The sequence below is a fragment of the Tiliqua scincoides genome, chromosome 2 (assembly GCF_035046505.1).
Source record: "Tiliqua scincoides isolate rTilSci1 chromosome 2, rTilSci1.hap2, whole genome shotgun sequence".
NCBI classification, from domain to species: Eukaryota; Metazoa; Chordata; class Lepidosauria; order Squamata; family Scincidae; genus Tiliqua; species Tiliqua scincoides.
This window is the reverse complement of record NC_089822.1, coordinates 262,261,671-262,282,395: the sequence shown is the minus strand read 5'-3', so window position 1 is coordinate 262,282,395 and position 20,725 is coordinate 262,261,671. Positions and strand designations below refer to the sequence as shown.

Genomic DNA, 20,725 nt, shown 5'->3' with positions numbered 1-20,725 from the left:
CACATTTTCATGCAAAAGTGTGCATATATTTAAGGCTAAGCCAAAGTAAGGAGGAGGGATGCTTAATCCTTTTGAGGCCTTTAAGCTGCAATCCTATTCTTACCTAGAAGTAAGTCCCATTGAATTCAGTGGGCCTTACTTCTGAGTAGGCATGCATGGGACTGTGCTGTAAGGGAATAGTGTGTCAAACCCAATCATTTTGTATCTTTCCTTTTCTGAAACCTTTCAATTCAACAGCAAACATAATTGGGAATGCTGGGGTAAAATTAAATTAAAATATAGATTAGGGCATTGTCAAATGTTTGCCTCTGAACATTCTTCAGACTTTTGAAGTTTTGCCAGATTTTGAATTTATTTGAAATTCTGTTTCATCACTAAAGCAGAGGCTGCAATAGTACTAAGACGTGCTCTCAGAAACCCACATGTTCCTAAGAACATGGGCTACCACATTTTCCACCATTTCAACCATTCAGGTACATTTTGGAGCAGCCCTGCATAGGGTGCAGAGCAGTAGTCAAAAGGCCTTCCACCCAGGAATGATGAGATGTATTGGCTGGCTTAGACCTGAGGAGGGGGAGGGTGGAGCTCCTTGAAATATAATTCTAGATCTCTCACCCCACATCTTTCTTCCTTCAGCTCCAGATCCATCTGCAGCCGAAACATCCAGAGCTGTCCCTGGTCCCACCCCAACCTCTGGGGTGACACTGGGGGACCTGACTGTGACAGATGTCTCCCCAAACAGTCTCCGTGTAGCTTGGTCAGCTCCACCCAGTTCCTTCCACGGCTTTTCCCTTCAATATAGAGATCCCAAATCTAATGAACGGCCCAGGGAAATCAGAATACCAGGGACTGAGAGAAGTGTCAGTGTGATGGGTCTGAGTCCCAATTCTGAGTACGAGCTGGAGTTGCGTGGGGAAAAGCCCAATGGGATCTACAGCACTCCAGTAACAACAAAGACATCTACAGGTATTTCATTGTGCTCCCTGAATTTTCCCAACTGTGACTGCTAACCTGCCTCTCTCTTTTTTTCAGCTCTTCTGAAGGTTTGTTTTTGAATACAAAGAATATAAAATTTCAAATTTCAGATCCTATCAATTTCCACTTTTCTTCTAGGTAGATCTCTTGGCTTTTAGCATCTTTTTTTTTCAAGATAAACCTGATAAACTCCACTCTCCATTCCACTTCACAGGATTCTGAAATGCTAGTGATGATGAACAAATGCTGGAGACAAGTAATGGGATAGCTTTCTCCATCCGTCTTACTTTTGTCTTGTGAGCTTTTATGGGGGGAGTATGATGCTCATCACTGCTGGAAACAGGTCATGCTGCTAGTTTAACCTCGTTGGGCTTAATCCCACTTTATCCATAACCGAAAAACAACACAAAGCCATTAGATGGAGTTTTGTTCTTTTAGGATCAAATGTGCAAAAATGTATTTTTAAGAGGTGTACATCCAACTCAAAACACCCCTCCCAAACACACAGGATCCTGTTTGGGTTATGGTACAAGGGGAAGGGGATGTCAACTCATGTTGTTTTCCTACTGAAAATCACCCCTGAAGCTACTTTTGCCCCTGAAACAGCAAATTGGATCAATACTGCTTCAGGAGCAAAATCAGAGCTTCAGGTGGCAACTGCATGGAAGAGCGCCATGCAATGACCTCCTCCCACACCCAGGCACTGTGGTTCCATCCAGTTTCAAGACCAATACCCCCATGTCATTTTTTTTTTTTTTTAAATAAGATATGCTTTGGGTTGGAAGCTTGTTTCTTAAAAGTGTCTACTTTCAAATGTCTACTTTGACCTTCAGACGAGGTCAGAGATGACCAATTTCTTCATCTTCAAGGAATGGATTATCCCCAGAGAAGCTGCTTACAGGCCAGAATGCCCCCTCCATGATGATGTCATTGCCCTTTTGTCTTCTCAAGAAGCTTTGCTCTGGGAAGAGTGTGCCCCTTTAAGTTTGTGGTGTGCGAATGAATCTGCGGGGTATTCCTTTTGGTTCCTTAGAGTTTTATTTATTTGCACAATTTTCCCACTTTTCTTCAAAAGTATCTAAAGCAGTGCTTTAGATTTAGCACCAGGATCCACTTTTTAGAATGAGAATCTGTCAGGATCCACCGGAAATGATGTCATGACCGAAAGTGACATCATCACACAGAGAAATTTTTAACAATCCTAGGCTGCAATCCTACCCACACTTACCCAGGAGTAAGTCCTATTGACTATCATTGTTAAAAGAATATACATAGTAGCTTGTTAAAAGTACAGGTCTGTAACATTTCCCAAATGCAGTCACTAAGAGCAAATAAAATGGGATTTTTACTTTTAAAAGGGGAATCCCATTTTAAAAGGGGAATCAGCAAGTAAAAGGGGACTTACCCCCATGGCAGCAGCAGAAGAAGCTAATTACAACTAAAAATCCCCTTCTCCTAACTTCCCCCTACAAAAGATATGCCTTGGCCAAGGAATAAAACACATTCAGATGTGGGCTAAGAAAGATTCCCTGGGAAGGGAAGTCTTCAAAGCTGGTGCCATAGCTAAAAGGCGCAGCCTGAGTCAGCAAGAGGTCATGAAACAGGACCCCTGATGGTGGTTGGTGCCAATATATAGGTCAATATGGGTAACCCAGGATGTGCTGCTGACCAGTCCTTTCACCCCACGAAAACAACAACCACCCAGGAATGAATCCCATACTTGCTCTATCAATTTATCTCATTCATGTCATCTTGTTCATTTTTAGCTCCAGAGCCAAGAGAGGACAGGCAGAAGCCCACCCTGGGGAAGCTCTCAGTCTCAGAAGTCACAGACAACTCCGTACGCCTCTCCTGGGACATCCCAGTTGGGTCCTTCAATTCCTTTCTGATCCAGTACAAAGATGCTGAAGGAAAACCAAAGTCGCAGCCTGTGGAAGGGGATGCCCGGGAGGCAACCATCTCTAATCTGATACCTTCTCGAAAATACAAATTCAATCTCTATGGACTCGTAGACCGCAAGCGAGTGGGCCCTGTCTCCACCGAGACAGTCACAGGTGAATAAACAAATCCTGGAAATGTTGACATGCTGAAAAGCATTTTGGAACCAAATTTTTATTTATTCGTTCGTTTATCAAATTTGTACTTCACCTTTGTACTCACTCCCGGATTGGCCTTTTCAGCCACACTAGACGCTGTGGCAGAACCACCTTTCAGAGCGCGATACCAGAGTCTTTTGAGACTGAAGGTTGCCAATACAAATATACTTCACCTTGCAAGCAAAGCTGCCTAGATCAGCTTACAATGTTAAAATGAACAATAAATAAAACCATATAAAGCAATTGCCATAAAAAGGGTCACAGTGAAAGCAGATTCTGCAGCACTTAGCAGGAGCCAGGGAAACCAGCCCTCAAATGGGGCACCCCTCAGAAAATGCCTGCTCCTGGAATCCCACGTGGTACTTCAGGTGTAATAGAGACCCAAAGTAGAGCCTCTAAGACAAATCTTTTAACTATCTTTTCCCAGGTTTGGTAAAGGGGAACCTCTTAAGGTATCTTGGTCCTAAGTTGTATATGGCTTTGAATGTCAAGACCAACCACCTGAAAGGGGCCCAGAAATTAGCTGAGATCCAGTGAAGTTGTTTGAACACTGCGAAATTGACATGAATGTGTGCAGGGAATGCCTGAAGCAAATTCTCCCAACTGAACCTGACTTGCAAAAATATCTCTATGTGCTTGTATCCGTTTTCCCGGTATGGATGCTGTGGGATCAAGGTTTATTTGATATCTGAGCAGTGTTTTGAAGGATTCAGTTTAGCAAATAGATAAATTCTTGCCTTACAATAAGTGAATAAGACCGAGCATTTAGGCTTTTTAAAAATTATCCTTCAACGTCAGATTTCAAAAATGAAATAGCCAGACATTCAGCATTCCAAAAATCAAATTCAGGGGCTTAATTTTCATTGCGCCCTTCCCATTTGGAATTTGTGTGATTTTCATTCATGACAGAATTGCAGATTGAAATTTTTCATTGCTTCTAAAATGCTCTTTATCTGACATTTTAACCACCCTGATTATACTCCTCCACAGCTGCATTACAGCATTATCTATTTCCTTTTTGCTATTTATCCTAGCCCAGGTACTGAAGCCTACCTTGGGAGAACTTTCTGCTTCAGATGTGACCAGTGATTCTGTCCATCTGTCCTGGACAGTTCCCTCTGGGAGCTTTGACACCTTCTTGCTCCAGTACAAGGATGCTGAAGGCAAACCCCAAGTGCTGCCCATGGAGGGAGACTCTCGTGAAGTCACAATTCCCAGTCTGGCTCCTTCGCGCCGGTACAGGTTCAATCTCTATGGCATATCCAATCGCAAACGTCTTGGCCCAATCTCTACAGATGCTGTCACAGGTCAGCTTTTGTTGCTTCACAGGAAATTATTTCTCCCCCTTTCTAACCTCTTTACTTCTCTAGGTATGTCATTATAATCAATAGCTTACTACAAGATATCCAGGCCAATTACAACACTTAGAACTCAATCTTAAGCATGTGTGCTCAGAAATGAGTCCTATTATAGTCAATGGGGCTTACTCGCAGATAAATGTGGATAGGGTTGCAGCCTTATAGGCTTAAGAGGTGGGGTTTTGCTTCCTGAATTACAGCTTCTTTCAGAGGAGACTAGAACACATTGTCTAACATTCTCCTTGCAATATCTCTAACTGGATGCTTACACTTTTCCCTCCCCATCTTTTCTCCAATTTTAATTTGAGCCTGGACGCATCAGAGCTAAATTCTTGAAATACATGATGTAACAATAAAAATATACCTCTGGGCATGGACAGAATGCCTCTCCTTTACCACTGTATAAACAGAACAGTTTATACTGTCCTTTCCTTCCTGTTGGTATTGGGAACTTGGGTTTGAGGCCAAAGGACTGAGGTTGAAGCTGATGGGAGCACTCACATAAATCCATCCATCCACCTACTCACTTTATTTAAGTAAGGGCACAATCCTAACCAACTTTCCAGCACTGGCCTTGCCACTATGCAGTCCCAAGGTAAGGTAGCAGACATGAGGAAGCCCCTTGACTGCCTCCCCACTGCAGGATTCAGCGCATGCCACATTGGCACAGCTATGTCAGTGCTGGAAAGTGGGTTAGGATTGCGCCCTAAGTTGTCGCCTTTAGCATGGGAATGGAAGTATGCAAACTTAATTGAAAAATAGTAAAGTGAAGGAAGAAATGTATATTTCACTTTCTGGGCCTAAATAAGCTCTCAGGACTTGGTTGCCTTTTTATAGCATCAGCGCTAGAAAGTTGGATTTCTAAATTTCCTGCATTGACATAGCTTTGCCAGTGGAACATGTGCTGCAACCTGCAGTTGGGTGGCAGTCACGGAGGGCTCTCAAAGTAAGGGGATATTTGTTCCCTTACCTTAGAGCTGCATTGCCCTTACCTTGATACTGGAAAGTTGGTTAGGATTGCACCCTTAGTTAACCAACGAATTAGCACCTATTTCTGCCAGACCGCCTTTATTTGCTTGCTGTTGATTGCTTCTTTTCTTTTGTTCAACTCCCCCATCACAGGACCACGGCAGGAGGAGCCCACACCCACACCTGAGCCTATCCTTGGTGACCTCTCCGTGTCAGATGCATCCAGCGATTCTGTCCGTCTCTTGTGGAGCATACCAGTGGGCAGCTTTGACTCCTTCTTGCTTCTGTACCGTGACTCAAAGGGCTATGACCAATCTTTGCCTGTGGACCGAGAGTCCCGTGAAGTTACCATTACCAACTTGGTTCCTTCCGAAAGATACAGATTCAACCTTTACGGCATCTCTGGTTCTCAGCACCTTGGGCCTGTTTCAGTTGATGCCACCACAGGTCAGCAGCTTAATGAAGCAATCCAACCTGGGCCCCTTCTGGGATAGTGGAGTGTCTCAACCTATTATAGCCTCTTTTAGAGAATGACAGCAAAACAGCAGCAAAGGTTCTCTTAACACTTTGGAAGCCAATATCTTTTAGGGGCAGTAGATCTGATTAGTGTACACTTTCCAGGACATGTCAACACGTTACCATCAGAGCTGGACCTGAAAAGGTGCAACCATAGGTAGCTCAGTAGTTCAGCATGTATTTTGCATGCGCAGGTTCAATTCCTATTGTCTCTAGGCAGGGTTGGGAAGGAGTTCTGAAACCATGGATGAATGAGACAATACTGAGTTTGCAGGAGGAAAGGTTTGACTCGGTTGAAGACAGCTTCATATTTTCACGTATGTTTTTGAGAGGTATTTGGGAGTCAGGATGGAGTGGATTCAAGCCAGATTTAGTGACTGTCATTGCCTAGGCAAAGTTCCAGCCTGAACAGGAAGGGTTTGTACCCCGTCCTGTTGAGAAGAACCATTGGACAGCCCGGTGTGTGGAGCCAATCCCTGGGAACAGTTTACTGCCCAGTGGAGTGCTTCAACCAGGCTCAGCCCAAGACAAAGAGATGCCTGAATTACCTGCACCTCTTTTTGTTTGTTGAGGCACATGCGTGTGTGTGTGGGGGGGGGACTGATGGCAGCAAACTGGGGGAAGCAGCTGATGAGCACTGGATGCAAGGCACCCCACCGGTTTGCTTTTTTCCCCAGCTCACCATTCCAATCAGGTGCTTCAGCCCTCCTCATGACCCCAGGGTCAACCCTGGGGGTAGCATAGGCAGGGCCTCTGAGAGGAATTTTATCTGGGGGTACAAAGTTGCTTTTGGGCCCCTTTGCAAAGGGGGGGGGTGAAACTGAGCCAGGGAGGGCAGTGAGCAGAATAGGGGCAAAGAGGGGTGAAACAAGGTGGGGGGAGGGTAGAGACAGCTGGAAAAGTCTTTGGAGCCCAGGTCTACTAACTCATGTGGCATCAGTAGTGTCCCCAGCATCCCCAGTCGTGGTAATGTCCCCAGCATCCTGTGTGGGCAACAAGTCTGAGTAGATAGGAAATTATAAGATCTCAGGAAATTTCTGGGGCCCCTCCTTTGGCTCCTGGGCCCCCTTTTTGGCTCTGGGCCCAGGTACAAATTACCCCCTTTACCCCCACCCCCCTCCTAGGCCCTGAGCATAGGGTCTCACCTTCAAATACCAGCAGCTCCTGGCAGCTACAAAATTGATGGTAAGGAAATATTTCTTTCTATACCATCACGGCTCCAAATTAAGGAACCATAGGAATTAGTGATCTATGAAGTGGTTGGAGAGCCTATGTGGTGCAGTGGTTAGAGCGTTGGTTTTAGGTTGGAGAAATTCAGATTGAAATGCCCCTCCACTGCAAAGCTCAATAGGTAAGCTATGCCAATTGTCATCTCAGTTGTGAGGATAAAGGGACCGTATATCCCACCCTGAGCAATTTGGAGGATGGGTGTGACTCAATTCTACTCTATCTTTGAAAAAGAATTTACTGACTGTTCCTCAACAGCATTGATCTGAGAATAATTTCTTATGGATGGGGACATCAGAGAACTAAAGCCACATTTTTTAATCCATTTGCAAGGTCGTTTCGTAAACGACACGAGGTGGACAGTCCTAGATGTGCAGAATGTTGCTCACTTGCATTGTTCTCTTTTTTTTCTGGCCCTCACAGCAGCATCTCAGGAACCAACCACGGAGAAGCCAGATAAGGCAGATCCACCGAGCCTAGGGGAGCTGTCAGTCTCTGACGTCACCAGTGACTCTGCTCGTCTTTCGTGGACCATCCCTACGGGGAGCTTTCAGTCCTTCCTAGTCCAGTTCAAAGACTTAGAGGGCAAGCTGCAGGCTGTGCCTGTAGAGGGCGGCTCCCGTGAAGTCACAATCCCTAACTTGACTCCTTCCCGCAGATACAAGTTCAATCTATACGGCATCTCTGATCGCAAGCGCACTGGCCCCATCTCCGCGGATGTCACCACAGGTCAGCAGCATGTGACAACATAGCTGGAGACTTCAAAAATCCATTGTGTTCCCATATTAACTGCTTTGCTTCCTCAGCAAGATGGCATCGGTGTCCGCACTGCTAGTCTAACATTTGAACGTCTTGTTTTTAACTACTGTAGCATGAATTTTCTTTAGCGATGTTTTATTTATTTCTTGTCTGATCTTTGGTTTTTCCCTGTCTATTGCTTTCTCTTCATTCATCAACCAGTTTATGCAAACAGTAGGCCTGTACTTCAGTGATGTTCTTTCTGCCTGATTTAACTGTTACAGGGTATCTTTTGAGTGACTTTGGGCACAATCCTAACCCCTTATGTCAGTGCTTTCCAGCATTCCTTTCACTTTCCAGCACTGACATAAGGGCAATGCAGCTCTGAGGTGAGGGAACAAACTCCCTTACTTTGAGGAGGCCTCCGTGAGTGCCACCCAACTGCAGGATGCAGCACATGTCCCATTGGTATCGCTACGCCAGTGCCGGAAAACACTGACATAAGGTGTTAGGATTGCGCCCTTTCCTTCCTATCAGATCAGGGAGCAATAAATCACATTTGCTGTTCACCTGTTTTGTTCAAGGAGGTGCCCCTCTTCAGAGCACGTTGCGTTCTCCCGGTGCTCATGTTGAAATATATTTTTGCTGAGAAAATTAGTTAATCTGGGCTTTGATTTAAAATGCAGCACCAGCCTGTCCTGAGAGGACTAGAACAGCACTATTGAGGCATTCCAGGCTACTAGAGGCAGGTTGCCTCTGATTGCCAGATGCAGGGGAGGGCACCGGGATACAGGTTGTGTCTTTTGTGTTGTGTGCTCCCTGGGGCATTGGTGGGCCACTGTGAGATACAGGAAGCAGGAAGCTGGACTAGATGGGCCTTTGGCCTGATCCAGCAGGGCTCTTCTTATGTTCTTATGTTCTTATCCTATTTCCCATCAGGCAACTCTGAAGTTTTAGACTGGAATTTAGTCATTGGGCTATGTCAGAATGCCAGATGCAAGGGAGGGCACCAGGATGCAGGTCTCTTGTTGTCTTGTGTGCTCCCTGGGGCATTTGGTGGGCCACTGTGAGATACAGGAAGCTGAACTAGATGGGCCTTTGGCCTGATCCAGTGGGGCTCTTCTTATGTTCTTACGTACTATGTCTTTAATTAGTAGTTTCTTCTTTGTGGCTTCTGCCCTTTTTTTTTTTGCTTCTAGTTCAGTAAGGCAGCAGCATTGCTTTCAGTCTCTTAAATGCCCTTAAGGTAGTTAGTTCCTACATCATGCAGGAGCCGGCATTTAATAATTACTGATTTCCTCTAATTATTTCTTTTCGATTTTTGATTGCAAAATAGTGCTAGTTTACTAGAGGAGAAAGTCTCTACCCCCTTGGGGGGATCAGGAAATGACATTAAGAAGCAATTACAAGGTTATTCATCAGTAATCTTGCTGCCACACTGAATAGGAAACATTGGGGATAGATGCTAAAGGGGGCAGCTATTCGTAATTAAAGACGTAGGAGTCCTCTACAGAATAGACAAGCATTACTAGCTAATATCACAGGAAATTCAATGCCTTGTAGAACCACAACTTTAATTCTGGTTCTGGCTGATTGAGAATAGTATTGCCTCTGCAGCACTAACAAGTCTTAGCAGTGGCATTGCTGCGGGGGGGGTGAGGGCCACACGGGGTGATGCGCATGGGGAGAGGTGTCGCCAGTACTATCCAAAATTTAAAATCTTGGAATTTTTGAATAATAGCATCTTGTTATATATCACTCAAAGCATAATTTCATGAGAAATGCAATGAACGAAACCACCTTGAAATATCTCTATTGTATCAAATACTATAGACAAAAAAACAGTGGGGGAGGCAATGATACATCACCGTGCCCACTGCCTGGGGCACTGCCCTGCTCACTGCATGGGAAGAGGTCCATCATGGGGGTGACATACTGACCTCCCACACCAGGTGATGCAAACCTCAGTGACCATGTCTTAGGGCCAAATCCTATCCAACTTTCCAGCACCGATGCAGCTGCAATGCAGCCCCTAGGTAAGGGGACAAATGCCCCATTGGCATGGCTGCATCAGTGCTGGAAAGTTGGATAGGATTCGGCCCACAGTGTGGAAGTAGTTCTAATGGGCAGATGAGACTGTTTCATAACAGTGGATTGAGCTAAATGGCTTTTTGTGTCATCCAGGACTAGATTTACTTTGGTGCATAATAAGAAAACCAAGTAATGGTATGGAGGGCAAGCACATGCTTGTCTATTTTAAAAAGGTGCTAACCCTCCAAAAGCCAAATATATTTGGATCCTGGGAACCATCCATTGCTACAACAGTCTCTTTTGTCCAGTGTTTCTCCCTCTTCTGGCTATCTTAGTTCCAGCCATGGAAAAGCCAAGCCTACTTAATTTATTTTTTTCCAAGCGTTATTTAGGAACTGCAGGAGAAAGACCAGCTCTCCTGGCTACACTGGTCTACATCTCTTTTATCTGTTTTAGCTGCCACCACAGCATCACAGGATGTACAGCCCACTTTGGGAGAGCTCTCGGTCTCGGATGTCACCAGTGATTCTGTACGCCTCTCCTGGACCATCCCCACTGGAAGCTTTGACTCCTTCCTAATCCAGTATAAAGATGCGGAGGGCAAACCCCAGACACTTCCCGTGGAGGGGGGTACCCGTGAGTTCACCATCCCCAACCTGGCTCCTTTCCACCGATATAAGTTCAACCTCTATGGTGTCTCTGACCGCAAGCGCTCTGGCCCCATTTCCACCGATGCCACTACAGGTCAGCAGTGGGGAAAATGTCGTCTTTGTATTCCTTTCTTTCCTTAAGGGAGACAGATGTATCAGAAAGAGGGCACTGGAGATATATCAGCAGCTTTTGATAGGATAGACCAGGGGTGTCCAAAGTTTTTGGCAGGAGGGCCACATCATCTCTCTGACACTGTGTCGGGGGCCGGGGAAAAAAAAGAATTGATTTACATTTAAAATTTGAATAAATTTACATAAGTTTACATAAATTAATATACTAGAGGTGGAACTTATATGAATGAATGAAGGTCTTGCAATAGCTCAAGGCCTATAAAAAGCCTTGCACAAAGCAAGGCTGGCCTTTTCTTTGCTGCTGCTACTGCATCACAGATGTGAAACCGCAAGCAGTGGAGGGAGCCCTCATCCCACAGCCAACGCGAGAGGTCAAACAGTCGCCCTCACGCTGAGAGCAGTTGCATCGGGCCAGTGTGGGCCCAGCAAGTTTCCAGAGGGCCAGAGGCTCATTGGAGACTAGGGTGTCCCTGAGGACCGCATTGGGAGTCCTCGAGGGCCACAAGTGGCCCCAGGGCTGGGGTTTGGGCACCCCTGGTATAGATCCATAATCTTAATCTGAATGGATGTTGAAACTTAAATCTTCAGCAGCCTGTGCTGTTCCTCATAAATGCTCAATATTTGGGTTTTATACTGGGAAAGTTAGAGCCAAATGAGACATGCATGCCCCTGTCCTGTAGAGATGCGCTTCCTGGTAGAAGCATCTCTTGTTTTGTTAAAAAGTCACAGAAGGAAGAGTGACCCGATGAGGACCAGGATGCACAAGGGATGAAGGTCACTATTTTGTGAAGTTTCTTTCCTTGCTGGGCTAAAGCCTTCTGTTAGTAGGCCTGCATTGAACTCATCCCACCATGGCGGATTATCACAACATCTTTCTGTTTTAGCTGCACCAACAACAGCCCCAGAGGTTACCACGAAGTGGGTTACTACTCAGCCCAGCCTGGACCAACTCTCAGTTTCTGATGTCACCAGCAACTCGGCCCGTCTCTCGTGGATCGTCCCCATTGGGAATTTTGACTCTTTCCTAGTCCAGTACAAAGATGCAGAAGGGAAACCCCAGTCATTGCCTGTCGATGGGGCTTCCCGCACCCTCACCGTCCCAAACTTGGAGCCCTCCCGGAGATACAAATTCAACCTCTATGGAGTATCTGAGGGCAAACGTCTTGGTCCCCTCTCCGTGGAGGCCGTCACAGGTCAGCAGTGGACCATTCCTGCCTTACTTTTCTTCACATTTCCAGTTCCTTTCTTCTTCGCAGGGTGCAACTGCAGCAGCAGAAGACATGTCCTAGTATCTGATGCCCATGTCTTTCAGGCCTAGCTCTCTAAGGGCCTTTTGGGGGGGGGGAGTAGCAAACAAGATTGCCTTGCTGCAGAGGGTCGCTGTGGGTGCAGGCACTGTTAAATTGCTGAGCTGGCTTCATGCCAAGGTTGCTTTGGCAAGTTTAATGGGACATCAGTTCGTTGTTAGCCCCTCGTTGACATTAAATAGGGGGAATAAGACAATAAAATACTGGCTCAGAGGCTGCCTTCTAAAAATGCCCCAAGCGCTAGACCACAGTTTTCTGCCATCATCATCATCACAGCTAGTTTTTACAAGACCGTTTCTGGGCTTGATGCTCAGGACCAACTCCCAGTTTGAGGTGGCTCTCAGCCAGGTGGCCTCTGCTGGGCCCTCTCCTGCCCCTCCTCTTACCTATGGGTGTGTCCGTTTCCCTCGTCCACTGCCACACTTGCCAGCAAGGTAAGAGGAGAGGGCCCATGCAGCTGGTGGCCAAGAGAATGAGGTCTCTTGTTATCTGGTGTGCTCCCTGGGGCACTTGGTGGGCCGCTGTGAGATACAGGAAGCTGGACTAGATGGGCCTATGGCCTGATCCAGTGGGGCTGTTCTTATGTTCTTAACTACAATTCCCAGAATGCCTTGCAGGTCTCTTGTTATCTGGTGTGCTCCCTGGGGCACTTGGTGGGCAGCTGTGAGATACAGGAAGCTGGACTAGATGGGCCTATGGCCTGATCCAGTGGGGCTGTTCTTATGTTCTTAACTACAATTCCCAGGATGCCTTGCAGGTCTCTTGTTATCTAGTGTGCTCCCCGGGGCATTTGGTGGGCCGCTGTGAGATACAGGAAGCTGGACTAGATGGGCCTATGGCCTGATCCAGTGGGGCTGTTCTTATGTTCTTAACTACAATTCCCAGGATGCCTTGCAGGTCTCTTGTTATCTGGTGTGCTCCTTGGGGCATTTGGTGGGCCGCTGTGAGATACAGGAAGCTGGACTAGATGGGCCTATGGCCTGATCCAGTGGGGCTGTTCTTATGTTCTTAACTACAATTCCCAGGATGCCTTGCAGGTCTCTTGTTATCTAGTGTGCTCCCTGGGGCACTTGGTGGGCCGCTGTGAGATACAGGAAGCTGGACTAGATGGGCCTATGGCCTGATCCAGTGGGGCTGTTCTTATGTTCTATGTTCTTATCCTCTCTAAGGGACCAGGGCATGCACTGGGGGTGGGTTTCCTCAGAGCTTTTAGACCCTGGAAGCTGCCAACATGTACGAACACTGGACTTGATGCTTTACAGACTGAATTTTAACTGAGGGAGAGGAAAAGAAATAGGCAAGTGTACCAAGGGACAGGAGAACATTTCTGCATTTCATTCCTTTATTGTTCTCTTGTTCTCTGCGCCTTAGTTTTAATTTTTTCCTGGTTTACTTGGTTTCTAAAAATAATTCTGGAAATGGCTCATATAGAACGTATCACAGTTTCAGTTCCTTCGTTTTTCCCCTCCTCTGTGTTACCGGATGCGACGTACACTTGTGAATTGATACATTCCTACCAAAAAGGAAACTTCATGGGATTATACATTCGGTTGTATTGAGATTCTTTTTGTGCAGTGTTTTATGGAAATGCACGTGTGCGCCTGCCAACTGGTAAAATGCCACGCAGAAAGAATCATGATGCCGCCATATGTATAGTTTGCTTTCGGGGGCAGGTTTTTATCAATGTACGTATCTGCTTATGTATGTTGATTAAATTCCACCCAAAGAAATCTTGATGTAATCATTCATATGGTCTTCTCCTGGGTGATGCTATCATTTTTCCTTCTCTCATATATCTCCTTAAAATCCACTTTTGCCATGAAGGACAATCCGTAGGCTTCATACCCTGCTGTAGTCATGTGTCTTTTCATTCTATCTCTTCACTATGGGAAAAATGTCTCACCTTCCCATCATAATATTGTTCTTTTCCTGCCTTAGATTGATCTGCTTGGAAGACCTGGCATTCTTCTAACCATGACTTAGTTGTTACAGGAGCAGAAGTGTCCCAGACAGCCATGATGTCCTTTACTCTGTCTTTTCTTTCTGTCTTTTTGATCCAGCACCATCAGAAAGGGATGCATTGACTCCGCCCAGCCTGGGGAAACTCTCAGCCTTTGATGTTTTCAGTGACTCACTCCGACTCACCTGGAATGTTACTACTGGGAGCTTTGACTCCTTCTTGATCCAATACAAGGATGCGGAAGGCAGACCTCAGACTCTTCCTGTGGATGGAGGCGCCCGTGAGGTCACAGTATCCAACCTTGTGCCCTCCCGCAGATACAAGTTCAATCTTTTTGGAGTATCTGGTCGCAAACGAATCGGCCCTGTTTCCACAGATGCCGTCACAGGTCAGCTGTGGCTACACTAATTATAACCTCCAAACAGTTTTTTCCCCCCCTTTGGGACTTGGTTGACATTGCAGACTCAGTGTGTACAAACATACATAAAGCACAATCCCTGCATATTTGTCAGATATATCTAGCAGCAACAGCCAGCACATGCCCGATCTTGTCTAATCTCAGAAGCTAAGCAAGGTCAGGCCTGGTTAGTACTTGGATGGGAGACCACCTGGGAATACCAGGTGCTGTAGGCTTATACCAGGGATGTCCAAAGATTTTGGCAGGAGGGCCACATCAGCTCTCTGACACTGTGTCGGGGGCCGGGGAAAAAAAAAGAATTAATTTACATTTAAAATTTGAATAAATTTACATAAGTTTACATAAATCAATATATTAAAGATGAACTTATATGAATGAATGAAGGTCTTACAATAGCTCAAGGCCTATAAAAGGCCTTGCACGAAGCAAGGCTGGCCTTTCCTTTGCTGCCACTGCTGCATCACATATATGAAAGAGCAAGCAGTGGAGGGAGCTCTCATCCCACAGCTCACACAAGAGGTCAAACAGTCACCCTCAAGCTGAGAGCAGTTGTGTTGGGCCAGTGCGGGCTTCAACAAATCTCCGGAGGGCCAGAGGCTCATTGGAGACTGGGGGCTCCCTGAGGGCCACATTGAGAGGCCTCGAGGGCCACAAGTGGCCCCCGGGCCGGGGTTTGGGCACCCTTGGCTTATACCATAGTCTTTCGAGACTGAAGGTTGCCAACTAACAACAACGGCCAGCAGTGCACAGCAATGATTGGCTAGTGCTTGCACTCTCAGGACACACCCCTCTCCTCAGAACTATTTGGCAGTGTTTCAAAATGGAGACGGATGTTAGGAACCTCCATCTCAAGCCTTGAAGAGCTGCGTCTAGTCAAAGAACACAATTATGGCCAAGATGGATCAATGCTCTGGCTCAGTAGAGGCAGCAGCTGATGTTTGTGGGGGTGTGGCAATAAAACATTCTCTTTTTTTTTTATAAAACTAACCAACCAACAAGGCTGTGAATAAACTTTTGAGCCAATAAGTGGTGGTTTTAAGAAATTGTTTTTTAAAGGTGGGCAGCCTGCGTAACACATGGTGAGAGGTGTAAAACTCAACAAATCAGTGGGGAAGTTGCTGCTAAGTATGTGTTAAAGGCATTATGAGGGTAGTGGGAAACTGAACTCCCCTTTTTTGGTGGAAAACTGTGGTTCTAAGGGCTTCACGTAGATTAACTTTACATCAGCTCTGTAAGGCAGACTAGTGCTATTGTCCCCATATTACAGATGGGGGAAGCTAAGAGAGAGAGAGAGAGAGAGAAAAGTTCGCCAAAGGCCACCTTATGTGCTTATAACTGAGCTGAAACTTGAGCTGGGGAGGTCATGGGTCACACCTCACACTCAGAACCGCAATACTGCACCTGTTTTTGTTCACATCTTCTTCTCCTTCTCCACTTACTTCCGTGGGGTTCCAGTGTGATTTCTTTCAATCACTCATTCACTCGCTGCTGCTTTCTGTTCCAGGCCCACCAATGGAGCCACCGCTATCTCCACTCAGTCTAGGGAAGCTGTCAGCTAACAATGCCATGCCAAATTCCCTTGACCTTTCCTGGACGGTTGATGCTGGAAACTTTGATTCATTTATTATCCAGTACCGAGATGCTCAAGACAAACCCCATGCCCTCCCTGTTGATGGGGGCCTGCGCTCTCTCCATGTCCATGACTTGGCTCCCTCTCACAGATACCAGTTCAACCTCTTTGGTCTTTCAGGCCGGAAGCGTCTTGGTCCCGTCACCACTGAAGGCACCACAGGTCAGCAGTGTCCCTTTCTAGGGAATGGGAAAGTCTCAAAGGTGTATTTCTTATCTAGGACTTTCCTTTAGTCTTTCCTCTCTAGGACTAAAGAACTGGATAGCCAGATGTATCCAGCTTCTGTACTGCTTTTTCTTCAGTTTGGTCTTTCCCTGACTATGTTTTTTGTTTCAGAGATCTAATAGGAAAGCATGGGCCCTTTGGGACTTGCTTCTGGGCTGTGTCAAAACTGCCCCAAGGACATACTCAAATCCTGCTGCATTCCATGCATATCTTTTTTCTTGTTTTGTAAAATGTATTCTTCTTGGCTAGCCTTGGAAAGGGGCAAGACATTTGCCTGCTTAATAAAGTGGCAGGCTTGGGTGGTAGATTTCAGGATTGTGCCACTTCAGACAGCAAATGGGAGGGGATTGTTTTATATTCTGCTACATTAGAGGCACTGAGATCTTGACCTGCAGAGCACACACATCAATCTAGGAGGAGTGAATCCAAGACAGGCAGCTTGGACTGCGCAACTTTGGAGTTGTTAAATCCCAATGAGAACAGTGGGATGGTACAGTTTCAAACTACAACTGCTGTGCGGGAATTTGTGTGTGTGGGGGGAGGAAATGTAATATTGTACATTACAACACAATAGTCTAGTCTAGTCTTGTCACAAACAGTGCATGCGTCAGCCTGAGAGGAGGGTGTTTGATATGGGGAGATTGGCACGCCTTCTCAGAGATAAGCCTCATGGAGTTCAATGAGGCTTCCTTCCACATAACTCTGCATAGAATTGCAGCCTTTGCCCACCTCACAATCTCTGCAGGAAGAGAGAAAACCTCCTGTGCATCCTTGCATGTCTGTCTGTCTGTCCATTCATCCCTTGGCTATTGTGACAGTCTTTGAAAGAAGCCTGTTGTCATTTGCTTCAACAGCAGCTGCTGTTAATGTGGCTGTCCCTGGACAAATGTTGCATGGATGCTGTTATTGTTAAGATACCAGACTAGGGGAATCTCTGCTTTTAGACCAGCGACATGCCAGAGTTTGAAGGAAGGCCTCTGTGGGGCTCTTGAAAACGCCTCTCTTTTAATTGCCTTTCTATTCAATTGCATTTTGTCTCCTGTACCCAATAACACTTTGTTTCTTTTCTGTTCTTCAGCCCCCGAACCCACAACACCACCTCCACAGCCCACCTTGGGAGAGCTCTCCGTCTCTGATGTCACCAGTGATTCTGCCCGTCTCTCTTGGACTGTCCCCAGTGGGAGTTTTGACTCCTTCCTCATCCAGTATAAGGATGCGGAGGGAAAACCCCAGGCACTGCCCGTGGACGGGGGCTCCCGTGAGGTCACTGTCCCCAGTCTGGCTCCTTCCCGCAGATACAAGTTCAACCTCTATGGTGTCTCTGATGGCAAGCGTCTTGGCCCAGTTTCCACTGAAACTGTTACAGGTCAGCAAGGGTTGGTTCTAAAGAGCTTTCGCAGGGTTTCATAAATGGCTTTCATAAGACATCCACATTTGGAGCAGGGGAAGCATTGAGCTCCAGGGTTCCACACATTTTACAAAGTAGCCTATTATTTGTGTCACCGCTGACCTCTTTCTTCCCCAAACCTTGCAGCGTGAACAGAAAACTTAGGAAATGGGGAAGGGGGGAGAACTTCCTGCAATGTCTCAGAAAAGTAGGGATGGGGAAGGGGCAGAAAGCATCCCTCCTTTCCTCCCCCAAGTTCCCCATGGAGGAACAGAAGGGTGCTTTCTCTCCTATCAGGCTTTTGCTGGAAGTACAGAGCTACGCTCTGGAACAGGGGTGTCCAAAGTTTTTGGCAGGTGGGCCACATCGTCTCTCTGACACTGTGTCGGGGGCCGAGATAAAAAAAGAATTAAGTTACATTTAAAATTTGAATAAATTTACGTAAGTTTACATAAATGGATATATTAAAGATGAACTTAAATGGTTGAATGAAGGTCTTGCGATAGCTCAAGGCCTATAAAAGGCCTTGCACAAAGCAAGACTGGCCTTTCCTTTGCTGCTGCTACTGCATCACAGAGTGAAACAGCAAGCAGTGGAAGGAGCCCTCATCCCACAGCTCATGCGAGAGGTCAAGCAGTTGCCCTCACGCTGAGAGCGGTTGCGTCAGGCCAGTGTGGGCTCCAACAAATCTCTGGAGGGCCAGAGGCTCATTGGAGATTGGGGGCTCCCTGAGGGCCGCATTGAGAGGCCTCGAGGGCTGCAAGTGGCCCCAGGGCCGGGGTTTGGGCACCCCTGCTCTAGAAGTGTGAAAGTGTTCACTGCTGGCAAGCAGAAGACTGAATTTATGGAACCTGGGAACCAATATTCCTGGTAATATTAATACCTAAAATGACATAACTTGACCTGGCTGCCACAGAGTAATACTGTTTACAGGGGTGTTTGTTTAAATAGTACAGTGCCATGCTGTCATGAATGGCTATGTGTGCCTAAACGTTTTGGGAGGCAAACTTGATACCGGGTAGCCATTTTTCATGGCAGCTCTGAGTCAGGCAGAATGTCTAATTCTATTTTTATTTATGACATTTTCGTCCTGTCCTCCTTCCAAGGAGCTCAGGGCATCGTTTGTACTTCTTGCCCCACCAATTTATCCTCACAACAACCCTGTGAGGGTGACAAGGTTAAGGGTGCAATCCTAATCTTGTGTTAGGCAGGCCAAGTCCCTTGCCTAGGAGGGTCACCTTGCGCCTCCTTGGGAGCAAGCGATGCCAGCGCCCGGTGGTGGACTGGAGCACAGAGGTTGCATCAAGCCTCCATGTCTGGAAGCCTGCGTTGGTTGAGCTTGGCTGACACAGGGGTCTGGGGAGGGTGTGGGGGAGGTGGGGAGTGAGGTGTTCTGGGGTGGGGGGAGGGCAGGCAGAGGGCATTCCAAGGGGCAGGCAGGCAGGGAGCAGGAGGCAGGGCTGGGACCCAGCGGTTATGCTGGATCCCAACCCCGTTTCCCAAGCAGTAGCTCCATTCTCCTCAAGCTGTTCCATTCTCCTCAGACTAGTGCAACCTCCTGAGGTGGCGCAGGTTCGAGGAGACCCATTGGGGCTGTGGTGGTTTACCCGGGGGTAAGGGGAAGATTCTTCCCCTTGCCTCTGGCTGAGCTGAGTCCAGCCCCAGTCTTGCGCTGGATGCAGCACAGGCCTCCTGGCCTGCCTGTTCCAGCACAGGATAGGATTGTGCTGCACTTGTGATAAGATGAAATATAGTACCTAATGGCCCCATCTATTATGCCTTATGCCACTGGAAGTCCTAGGGCGCAATCCAAAGCATGCCTTATGCCGGCCCACGTCCCTTGGGCTATACGCAACCTCCCCAGCCTCAGAAGGCCCTGTAAGGCCATCTGAAGGCCAAAAATAGACACTTCCGGTTTTCGACCAAAAACCAAAGTGTCCATTTTCGGACTCCAGAAGGCCTTACAAGGTCCTCAGAACTCCTGGAGTGGGGGGAGGCACCAGACGTGGTGGGGTGGCCTCTCCAGGTGGGGGGTAGTGCCCCTGAGGGTGAGCCCCGGCTGGGCACTGGCGAGGAAAGCCACTGACGATACCATACTAGCTCTGCCTTGTAAGGGCAATTTTACAGTGTCTCTCCATATCCAAGCAGTGAAAACCTTTAATAAATTATTATGTTTTGTTCATGTGTATTTCCTTAAAAAGGAGCACACAAGGAATCTTCTGCACTCCAAAGTTCACTAGACTCTGCTTGTGTCTGTTTCAGCACCACGTCAGTCTCCGGTTCCTCCCAGTCTCGGGGAGCTGTCTGCTTCCAACATTGCCAGTGATTCAGTTCATCTCTCATGGACTGTCCTCACCGGCAGCTTTGACTCCTTCGTGGTCCAGTATAAGGATGCAGAGGGTAAACCTCAGGCCCTTCCAGTGGAGGGAGTCTTCCGCGAAGTGACTGTCCCTAACCTGGTACCTTCCCGCAAATACAAATTCAACCTTTATGGAATTACTGGCCGCAAGCGCCTTGGTCCTGTCTCCACCGATGCCACCACAGGTCAGTATCTTTGGATGTGGGGCTTTTTCTTGAACCTATTTTCATTGCTGGGGCTCAGCATTGATTCACCCAACCGACTCTGAAGCAACAAAAATGGGACAAGAACCGAAGTGTTGCTTGAAATGTTGCACTGATGTAATCTGCTTGTCTTGGTAATTGGTTCAGCATATCTCTGGAACTGGCCCAATTCCATTTCTTGTGGTGAAGCCTGCTCCCTTGATTAGAAATGGAAGATGGGAACGGAGCAGAAGAGAAAGTGTGGAGGAAAGTGGTGGAAAGAGGGGATGTGGAAGAGAGTAGACGCTCTCCCACCAACCTACTGCCTGAGGTGACTGCCTCAGTCACCCTCATGGATGTGCTGGCCCTGTGCATAACAGGCCCCTGACAGGGATTTTTCTAAAACCAAAAAATCCTAGCAAATATGTGATTCCCCACCAGTAGTCTAAAAGAGAGATGTCATGTCGTGAGAATGGATGATGGCCGGATCACAAAGGATCTCCTCTTTGGAGAACTTGTGCAAGGAAAGCGCCCTACAGGTAGACCACAGCTGCGATACAAGGAC

The 20,725-nt window shown here is 47.0% G+C and overlaps 1 protein-coding gene across 2 annotated transcripts in view; it reads left to right on the top strand.

The window, feature by feature from the left end:
- TNXB (tenascin XB) overlaps nt 1-20,725 on the top strand; it is a 109,641-nt gene that overhangs the window by 45,244 nt on the left and 43,672 nt on the right. For both annotated transcript variants that reach the window (XM_066615336.1, XM_066615335.1), the window contains exons 7-16: nt 2,742-3,029; nt 4,106-4,378; nt 5,552-5,845; nt 7,565-7,870; nt 10,367-10,654; nt 11,577-11,885; nt 14,060-14,347; nt 15,882-16,169; nt 17,311-17,598; nt 19,882-20,163. In XM_066615336.1, coding sequence (XP_066471433.1) covers nt 2,742-3,029; nt 4,106-4,378; nt 5,552-5,845; nt 7,565-7,870; nt 10,367-10,654; nt 11,577-11,885; nt 14,060-14,347; nt 15,882-16,169; nt 17,311-17,598; nt 19,882-20,163 — 2,904 coding nt within the window. The remainder of the gene's footprint in view (nt 1-2,741; nt 3,030-4,105; nt 4,379-5,551; nt 5,846-7,564; nt 7,871-10,366; nt 10,655-11,576; nt 11,886-14,059; nt 14,348-15,881; nt 16,170-17,310; nt 17,599-19,881; nt 20,164-20,725) is intronic.